The 10,863-nt window shown below is 34.7% G+C and overlaps 1 protein-coding gene across 1 annotated transcript; it reads left to right on the top strand.

The window, feature by feature from the left end:
- Positions 1-1,967: 1,967 nt before the first annotated feature.
- LOC103501305 (30S ribosomal protein S1, chloroplastic-like) lies at positions 1,968-5,038 on the top strand. Its single transcript, XM_017047483.2, has 6 exons — positions 1,968-2,393; positions 2,816-3,088; positions 3,279-3,359; positions 3,588-3,869; positions 3,943-4,053; positions 4,640-5,038. Exons 1-6 carry the CDS (start codon positions 2,064-2,066, stop codon positions 4,685-4,687), a joined length of 1,125 nt encoding a protein of 374 aa, XP_016902972.2. The 5' UTR covers positions 1,968-2,063; the 3' UTR covers positions 4,688-5,038.
- The last annotated feature ends 5,825 nt before the right edge of the window (positions 5,039-10,863 follow it).

Here is a 10,863-nt window from a genome sequence, read left to right as displayed (position 1 = left end):
CAATTAGGACGAATGTGGTATAATCATCAAAGTGAATATTTATTGAAAGAAGGTTATAAAAAATAATCCAATTTGTCCATGTGTTTTTATTAAGAAATCACAGTCAGAATTTGCGATTATAGCTATATATGTTGATGATTTAAATATAATTGGAACTCCTAAAGAGCTTTTAAAGGCAACAGAATATCTCAAAAAGGAATTTGAAATGAAAGATCTTGGTAAGATAAAATTTTGCCTTAGCTTACAAATCGAGCATTTAGTCGACAGAATTTTTATTCATCAATCGACATATACAGAAAAGATTTTAAAAAGATTCTATATGGACAAAGCACACCCATTGAACATTCCAATGGTGGTTCAATCACTATATGTAAAAAAGGATGTCTTTCGACCTCGAGAAGATAATGAAGAATTACTTGGTCTTGAAGTATCGTACCTTAGTGCAATAGGTGTACTAATGTATCTTGCTAATAACACAAGACCAGATATAACATTTTCAGTAAATCTATTAGCAAGATATAGTTATTCTCCAACAAAAAGACATTGGAATGGAGTTAAGCATGTACTTCGTTATCTTCAAGGGACAATTGATATGAGTTTGTTTTATTCAAATAAATCAAACTTTGATCTAGTTGGTTATGCGGATGCTGGATATTTATCTGACCCATACAAAGCAAGATCTCAAACAGGTTATCTGTTTACATATGGAGGAACTGCTATATCTTGGCGGTCTGTAAAGCAAACCATGACGGCCACTTCATCGAATCATACAGAAATTCTTGCAATTCATGAAGCTAGTAGAGAAATGTGTATGGTTGAGGTCAATGACTCATCATATTCGAGAAACATGTGGTTTGTCTTTCAGTAAAAATTTACCAACAAAATTATTTGAAGATAATATCGCATGTATAGCACAAATCAAAGGAAGGTATATAAAAGGAGATAGAACAAAGCACATCTCACCAAAACTCTTCTATACATATGACCTTAAAGAAAATGGTGACATCAGTGTTCAACATATTTCTTCAAAAGACAACTTGACAGACTTATTCACAAAAGCATTACCCACATCAACATTTGAAAAGCTGGTGCACAACATTGGAATGCAATGACTCAGAGAACTCAAGTGATGTATCCATAAGGGGAGTAGAAATATTGCCCTCAAGGAATATGAATACTGCACTCTTTTTTTCTTAACTATGAGTTTTCTCATTTGGTTTTCCTAAAAAGGATTTTAATGAGGCAGTTATTAATGTATAAAAATGATGTACATTTTTTCCTTCAGTAGGATTTTTCCCATCAGATTTTTTCCTAGTAAGGTTTTAACGAGGCAATAATTTTTATATAATATGGATATCTAAAGGGGAGTATTGTAAATATAATGATATATTATAAATGTAGATATCCATAACCTACATAGGTTACAATTTTCATATAACTCTCTCATTCAATTCCATATTGTAACATTCATCACATTGAATTCCATAATGTAACCTATACCATGATATGTCCTATAAATAGAGGAGTGTGGTGGTTTTGTAATACACACCACAATTGAGTTTAATTATATTCTCTTCTCCCTCTCTTCTCTATTCTTCTTTTGTGTTATTTAGTTTTTGGTTCTTTATTTCATAACAGAATATATATAGTAGACTTTTCTATTGAAATTAAAAATAGAAATAAAACATAATAAAGAAATTTTTATTTTTTAAAATTATTTATCAAATAAAGCAAGAAACATAGAAAGGAAAAAAAGTAAGAAGAAGAAGGAAAAGAAGAAGGAAGAAAAAAAAAAAACTGACAAAACCCGACCGCCCACCCAACTATCAGACCGACTTGTTTTTGTTGGAAACAGCGGCTTTTCGACTCCCGTGCCGACTTGGGGTTGGTTTTGTTTGAAACTGCTCACCCCGAGTTACAAGTAACATAAATATAATAATAATAATATATTTTTACATTCAAAATGAATTTTGGGTCAACACTGTGAATATATAAAGGAAGTGGATCTGTTAGGAACACTCTCTCTGGTAGAGCTTGGAAAACGCCGCGGCAGGAAGACGAAGATGCCATTGTCATTGCCATTTTCATTGATGGCTCAGCCACTTACAGGGTTGAGATCTGAGCCTCTATCCTCAATTTCCTTCTGTCTCTCTAAGCCACTTGGTCGAAGCCGTAAGCAGAACACTGCAGCCCGTTCATTCCGCGTTTTGGCTGCAGTAATATCCAGCCCCATTCCTTCTCCTCTCACCACAGAGCGTTTCAAGCTCAAGCAAACCTTCAATGATGCGGCTGATCGCTGCCATAATGCTCCCATGGAAGGTGTTTCCTTCACTCTCCAGCGCTTCCTTGCGTCTCTTGAGAAATACGACTTCGATCCTCAGTTGGGATCCAAGGTTTTTCCTCCCTTCTCTTTTTATGGTTTATTAGTTCGGTGTTATGGTTAGAATTGTGGGAATCGGGAAGTATTTTCATATTTGATAGGGCTCAATTGTAAGTTTGATTGCTGAAGTTTCATGTTTGTGTTTATTTAATCTTTGGATGCTTACAGTTTCTAGTAAGCTAATGAAGTTTCAATTTTGTGTCTCTAGAACTTCATCAATTCAATACCTTTGTCATTAAACGCCCAAAATTTTATACTCAGCATATTACATAAGCTTTAAACGGGCAGATTACTGATAGGAGACCTATCAGATACAACTTTTGAATGTTCAGTCTTTATGTTCCAATCTTTAATGTTATCTAGCACATCAAGGTGAAATCATACCTTTTCATTTGAGGAAAAAGGGGTTGAAATTTAAACAGTGTGTGTTTATAGGTGAAAGGTACTGTCGTCTATACAGAAGCTAATGGAGCACTTGTGGAGATTGCTGCCAAGTCACCTGCATACTTGCCGTTGCAGGAGGCTTCCATTCATAGAATTAAACGTGTAGAAGAAGCAGGAATATATCCTGGTTTTAGAGAGGAGTTTGTTATTATAGGTGATAATGAAGATGATTGCTTGACTTTGAGCTTGAGGCCCATCCAATATGAACTTGCTTGGGAAAGGTGCAGACAGCTTCAGGCAGCGGATGTTGTTGTCAAGGGTAAGGTGGGGATTTGCACACAAATTTTCCATTGTTTTATCTGCTTCATACCCCACGGGCACATTTGAGAGGGGCCAACATCACTTTTAAAGCAAAAATGTTTATTCTAAAATCACTCACAAACATGTCCTAGAGATCTCTTGTTCTTTCTGATCATACTGTTCATATGTAGCCATTTTTTGTTCAAATATTCAGGTGGTTAGTGCGAACAAAGGGGGAGTTCTGGTAGTTGTGGAAGGCCTTAAAGGATTTGTTCCCTTCTCAGAGATATTAATGGTATTTTCTATATAAACGCTTTGAGAACTTTCATCTCAGTACTAAAGATGCTCTTCGTTATTTTCTGTGTGAATTCCTTTTCATTCTGATCTCGAGGAATACTGATGTAAATATCTTTGAATCATTAGTATTCTTGTAGTCTTCTTGATATTAATTATGTACTGCTAATTTACATTGTACCTCTAGCCTCTTCTATCGTTTTCTTCTCCTTTTGTGCAATTATTTCAGATATCAACTGGTGAAGAGCTTATCAACAAGGAGCTTCCTCTGAAGTTGCTGGTGGTTGAAGAGGAACAAACAAGGCTTGTCCTCAGTAACCGTAAGGTCATGGCTGACAGCAAAGCACAACTTGAAATTGGATCAGTGGTCACTGGAACAGTTCTAAGAATTGTAAAATTTGGTGCCTTTGTTGACATTGGTGGAGTCCATGGTCTTCTTCACATCAGTGAGATAAGTCATGATCGCATACTAGATATTGCAGGAGTTCTTAAGCCTGGAGACATTCTCAAGGTAATTTTCAACAGCCTTCAATTGATTGGTACACTCTTGATACCAAACTGTACATTGAATCCCTTTGGCATAGGTCATGGTATTGAACATTGATCGTGAAAAAGGCCATATTCGTCTTTCTACCAAGAAGCTAGAGCCTAATAATGGGGACATGATTCGCAATCCCGGGCTTGTTTTCAATAAGGTATTCTCTTTGCTAGCCGGAGTTATCTTTTACTGTCATTTGTATGGATGCCTCTTTTTTGTTCCTCTTGTTGCCCAATTAATACATTTATTATATTTCAGATACTATGATTCTCTTAAGATGAATCTCATAATTTAAACTGCAACTTTGAACATGGCTAGGATCTTGTAGCTTGTTAGGAATTGAGACTAATTTTTCTAATTCTCTTTCACCTTTTGTTGCATGTTTCTTTGTTCTTGTTTTCATCATTTTAAAGCCATGAAGATGTAAAACTTTCTCTAATTGAGTTTTGGTGGTTGTTTCGTGAATGTTGAAAGCGAAACATGGAGTCCTATGGAGGAAGGTTTGTGAATCTATTTAAAAGTTGATGGTAGATATTTGAATAATAAAAAGTGATCTTGGAGTTTCTGCTTGTTCCTACTGGTGCGCACTTGGTAGTACTAGTAACTTTCTATGTTTGTGTTTCATTTTGCTTTTCTAACATGCAATTCATTTCCTAATTTACTATGAACCAAAAAGAAAAATGCAAGAAGAAGAAAAAGAGCAAGGAGTAAAATTGTGTATGTGGCTTTGTTTCTATTGACAGGCTGAGGAAATGGCACGTAGATTTAGGCAAAGATTAGCTCAAGCATAGGCATTGGGACGTGCATGCTTGCTTAGTTTTCAGCCTGAGGTATTTTACAGCCATTTATCATTTTATCCTCGAGATTTTTTAACTTTACCCTTAGAATGAAGAAAAACTATTACGAGGAATTAAACTAAAATTTACGTGGAGTTTTGAACGGTAATGTGGAAGAGTACATCACTTGCCAGTACACACATGCTAGTAACCCAGTTATAGAAGTCTAATTATTTTGTTAGTTTATTAGTTATTTAGTACTGGCTGCATCATTGAGAGATGTAGTTTATATGTCGGTTTTGGCAGGTTGACATCGTTTTTAGTTTAAACACCTTCGTTTAGTAAGAAATTTGTTTGATGACACTACATTTGAAACTGATTCTGCTAATTAGAAATATGCCCTTTTTTAAACTACATTGTTTGTCAATCACCTTGCAGTCATATTTTTTGTTTTCAAAGTGTTTCTAAAAAGAAAGGTCCGAAAATGAGTGTTCTAGAGTTAGATGGGTTGTCTATCGAGGTCTGTGCACGGATACAAAAAAAGTGATTTTACTATTATTTTCATAAGTTATCCGAAAAGCACATTGTTGAACTCTCACTAGACTTTATTGACCTGATGAACAATCTACGTTAACCCGCTGTTAATGTCGCACTATAGTTAACTTTAGTGTTTACTTGTTGTCTTTTCAAGTTTGGGTACCTTTTAACTATTTAAGAATTTGAACTTTTAACTTTGATCAGTTTTGAGTTTTGACCTCTTACCTCTTAATCCATGATTTACATGTTCATTGTATAATTTTCTTGTACCATGAGCTTTTGTCTCATCATTAATATATTAATAAAAAAAGCTGTTTACTTAAAAAAAAACCTTTTGACATATTTTGACATCATTCAGGGTGGATTAACTTTGAGTATCGATGGAATATTGGGTCCAGTTACCCAAAGTTGCCTGTAAAGAGAGGATTCAACAATATGTTCCTCCCTCAGCTAAAGAATGAAAACACAACTAAGGCTCTAAATGCATTGTCACATGCGCCTACTCGTTAATACAGATATTCGATTTTGCGTTATCCAAATAGTTAACAAAAATAAAGTTAATAACATCAAAGACTAAAATTACCTTTTTTCATTTTTTTTTCCTTTTTTAATGTAGGTAGATAATTTGGAAAATTTAGGCATCAAAATGATTTTTTTTTTATAAAAGTTTGGGACTATCTTGATGTGATAGAAGTTGAGGGATGAAATTGATATTGAAATATATTTAAATTGTTTCTTCAATTTAGACGACTTCAGGGTGGAATTCGAATGATGGATTGAGATGGTAATTTGTGTGTGAATTTTTAAATCTGGGCCAAATCATGGTGTAAATCATCTTTCTTTTTTTTCCTTTTTTTTTTTTTTTGGAGTTTGGTGCAAATAGCATAATTCTTTTGATTTTTGTCTAAAACGAAATTGCAAGATTTTTCTTTCATATCAAATTTGTTTTGATTTAACTACTTTTAAAAATATTTAAGGGTCATTTGGGGAAGGGTAAAGTTATGGAATTCATTTTATGATAATTCTAGGGTTATGATAAAGCTATGTGATGATAATATATGTTTGAGGGAAGATTTATTATTGGTAGTGTTATAATAGTATGTGTTTGGGAGAGATTATGATAATAGTTTTATGATATATGCCTTTTGGAAAATAATTATGATAGATAGTGTTATAATAATATACATTTGGGGAGGATTACGATACTAGTGTTATGTTAATTTTTTTTATATATAAAATAAAAAATATTAGTATATATAATTCTAATAAATCATATTATTTTTTGTAAATATGTTTTTCTTACATACCTCGTTTATTTCATTATTTGGGTTTTAAATTGTTATGTTGCATCATGTTAATTTTTTCCTCATGCCGTTCACACGTAATGTGTAACTTTGTTAAAGCAATGCAAATACAAATTCATAGACGACATTCATGAAATAATTGGATTACTTGAAATTGTCGCTCACATAACAATAAAACTACATAATACATATAAAAAAGAAGTAGAAAAACAATAAATAATGCATATGAAGCAATATGCACACAAGACGAACAAAGGAAATGGAGAAGCACTCATGTGTTTTCTCGAAGAATGACCATGTAGTAGTCGAACTTAAGCTCATCGGGTACGTTAAGGAGTACTTTCATGTCGTCGACATTGTGCATCAGCATACGCATACGACACTTGTCGATTTAGTTTGGGGATGACCTGTAACTGTCAAACGACCTCCTGTCGTGTTGCGCTTGCACTTGACGTTGTAAGATCAGCCAGTTTGCAATGCGGTAAAGCTGGTCATTGGCGTACTCCATGGCATTGCAAATTATTTCTACAGTTTCTATCGACTAGCTGGCCCGCTTCCTCTTGAACCAACTTGAAGCATTCTTGTAGTCACTTGCTCGCCCGAGTCGTGTGCCCATTCTGTGTCAAGCGACATGTCTAGTCCCTGATTAAATATACTGGGCATCTCCATATCGTTGCCATCGTCAGCGGCAAATCCCTTATACCCTTTAGGCACATTTGACCCAATGTTGGTAAATGTCTCCACGCGCCCTCCTGTTACACAATCTCTCTCGAAGATGTAGCAAAGTTCGGAGTAATGTGGAAAAGATCTGTTTAGTTAGGCAATTTGCAGCAGGATGACTTTGTTCAAGTGTTGCGTTAAAGTATTGGTTTATTTTCGATTATAAACGAGCAACGGTTGACATAAGAAATATCGTTCTTTCACCCAATAGTCAAACACATCCTTCTTCGCAATGATACACTTCAGTTCCTCGTTCCATCCGAACCCACTGCACGATGGGTCCCACATCTCGGATATAGTATGGAATGTTCTCTTTAGCATTTTTATCCAACTATCCTAGGCTAGTTGTTACGTCTTGACATCTTTTGAGCCACCATTCTTGCAAGCTGACTATGGTACTCGGGTTTAAAGATCCCGTTGTCGAACCTCCAACTGCTGGTGCTGACCAACTCCATCAGACACTCGACGAGGGTGGACTCCTCCTCTTTTGTCCATAAGTACTTCGGGGCCTTTGAAGAACTTGTCATACTAAAAAAAAGGCAATCATATTAGTAAACGAAGTTTCGCTTAGAAAAAACCACATAATAACATAATACATTGTGCTTCTAGTGAATTGCCAGTGTGTCATATCGTCGATAAACAAATGCATTCGCTAAAAGAAACACCGTGGAAAAACAAGTAAATGGGGTATTATTAACAATTAAACTAAGCATAAACACTGAACTACTAATTCAATTACCCGTGCTACTTATTACGCAACTCCCAATCACTGAAAATTTCTTTGGCAAGCTCGTCCCTCCATTGACTTCATTTGTTCGAGGTCTCTATGTAGCGTATACCGTCACCTGTCGTTGTCACATAGGTCGAATCACCTTCATCTATGTCGTCTAGTATGTCAACATTCGTTTTCTCTCTATTGTTGAGGTTGTGCAGTAGACAACATGTCAGCATCGTGCAACATTGTACTTGTACGGGGTAGTACGACTTTCCTCGAAGGATTGCCCACCGACTTTTCAGCAGATCGAAAGCTCTTTCAATTATATTTCATGCAGAATAATGTTTCATGTTGAACTCTTTCCTTGTTGAAGGTAGATTTCCCACTCCATGCCACTCCTGAAGGTGGTATCCTTAGCCTCTGTATAGAGCCAGAAAACGCTCAGCATTAGGGTATCCGACATAGCATAGGTAGTAATACCATGTGATGACATCGCACACTATAAATGCTATAACTCAGGCAAGATGATATAGTTTTCACAAAGAAATTTAGGTGTCCTTACTCTTTAGCACTTTTAGGTCGTTCGATCTTGAAATGGCATCTTCAAGAATGCGTGAGTCGACAACGGATCCTTCCCAGCTGACTAGTAGGGACACAAAATCTTCTTTGGTATCACATACTTCAAGACGTTCGTGGCAACTTTGCCGTTTCGTGTTCTATATCTCGACTGATCACTTTCTGGATTCACCTTGGTATATGTGTCATCTAATGCATCAAGGCAATTCTGCATTGTATAAAGACCAGTAAATCAACCCATCGCACATCTTGACGTTTGAGTACTTAGTTTGTTTAAAAAAATGAACCTCAAACCACCTCATTGTGGATCTGCGCACTTGTTTGTAACTGGTTGTGATTTTTTCAACAACTTGTCGTGTAGGCGTAAAATTGCAAACAAGACCATGTTGAAGTGCCGTGAAATTCTCATTGGACCACATGAACTCCCTTTGACTCACTCAATTCTTAATGTGCGCTAGTACGTGGAGGAACATTGTCACCATCTCTTCGACTTCGACGATTTTTGTCGATGCTAATTCAACGATGGTCGTAATTAGGTGGCATAGAATGGCGAAATATCTTTAGTTCATTCTCGTATTTTGCTGACATACTAGGTCGGACTCATGGATCATGTGGAGGTATGTTAACTACCTAATTTTATGCCTAGTGTCGTAAGGTACATGGGTTATCCTCTTGTTTTCATTCTGTAACAACTCCAACATTAGTAGTAATTGACGTCGGGATGTTATGAAAGCGGTAACTAGGGACCCTAATTTGTGTTCATCCATTACCAATTTTATATCGATACCCTATTCAAAGAAATGGTCATTTAAGCTTACAACAATTTTTTTCAAACAAAAGCAAAGAAATGTCATTTCAACACACAAGGGACGAGAGTACATGTAACATGAATTTTTTTTGTGAAGTATCAGGTATGATAAAAATAGCAGTGATACTATTGTATTTGTATGTTTGAAAAATACGAATAATATGACTGAATTTGTATTTCTTCAATAGCCACGTCGCATGAGTAATAGTATCGTTTATTTATCTTTAGTTTTTTTTCGAAAAGTCAATATTTTTTGAATTTTATACCGAAAAATTTATACCATTTCCGTTTAATTTAGTAAATGTAGTATGCTTCCTTTTTTTTTTTTTTTTTTTTTTTGAGTTATAGTAAAAATTGAGTTCAAAAATTAGGTTTTTGACAGTTTTGAACGTTATTTTTGGCATAACCACACACTATTTAAATAAATGCAAGTTATAGTGCTAAATATGGTGAAGCAATTTAACCTTAACTTGGGAAAATGAAAAGACACATTTTGTAATTCAATTGATAGTCATTGTTTGTTATGATAGTAAGGACATCATTGTGAATTTTTTCAATTGAAGAATACGAAATTGGAAGTTTTTGAAAAAGATTTCAATTTTTTTTGATAAATTGAAATGATTGAAAATGAAATGGGTACCAAGACGACTACTATTCCTAGCGTATATGCATGCTTTAATATAATTCCGTTCATGTTAAAGAAATTATTCCTAAGCAACATGAACATGACATGAAGTTCTAGAAATACACTAGTAACATATTCATTGAAATCACAAGTATAGAAAGTCCAGTGAATTACATAATTAAGAAATCCTTCGTTTGTCGGCAAAAGGAATAAAAATAAAAGGACATTAATACATACAATGAAATGCATTTATACTACAAAATTGAAAATGCCATATGCGAAAGCAACTATGTTACTTCATAGGACAATGGAGTTAGCGAATGAATCTTGAAAATATGAAGAAAAAAGCGAAACAAGTTAGGTTGTATCACATAATGCGTAATTAGGAAGGAAAACAAAAGTTAGGAAGGAAAACAAAAGTTTGGGAGACGTACGATTTTCTTTATCGAAGTAGATACACAAGCATATAATAGAAAACCAAATGACGAACATAAGACTCATACAAAAAAGTAAAGTGGGAGAATAGGGAAGCCTTAGAGGAACTAAGTTCGCTATTGTAGTCGAACTTCATTTTCATATTTATGTACCAGATAAAGTATGCAATTAAACGGGGCACACATAATATGAAAAAATACAACATTATTTCCTAAATATGGATGTTAGAAGAAGCAATGACAAATGTGTATGATGACAAATGTGTATGGGAAAACAGGAAACAAGTAGAAAAAAAAAAGTTTTCATAACACGGCAGAAATGTCAAATTGCATTGAATGGAGGCAATAACAAATATATAGAAAGAACCAATACCTTTCTAACATAACGTAGGAAATTTTTTTTGAGGATGAACATCACTGAAGCAAGAAATAAAAGGAAAAAAAGGGTGATCAATTTCATTATAAAAATGTA

Source organism: Cucumis melo, chromosome 3 (assembly GCF_025177605.1).
Source record: "Cucumis melo cultivar AY chromosome 3, USDA_Cmelo_AY_1.0, whole genome shotgun sequence".
Lineage (NCBI taxonomy): Eukaryota > Viridiplantae > Streptophyta > Magnoliopsida > Cucurbitales > Cucurbitaceae > Cucumis > Cucumis melo.
The sequence above is the reverse complement of the archived record's forward strand: the minus strand, read 5'-3'. Positions and strand labels throughout refer to the sequence as shown.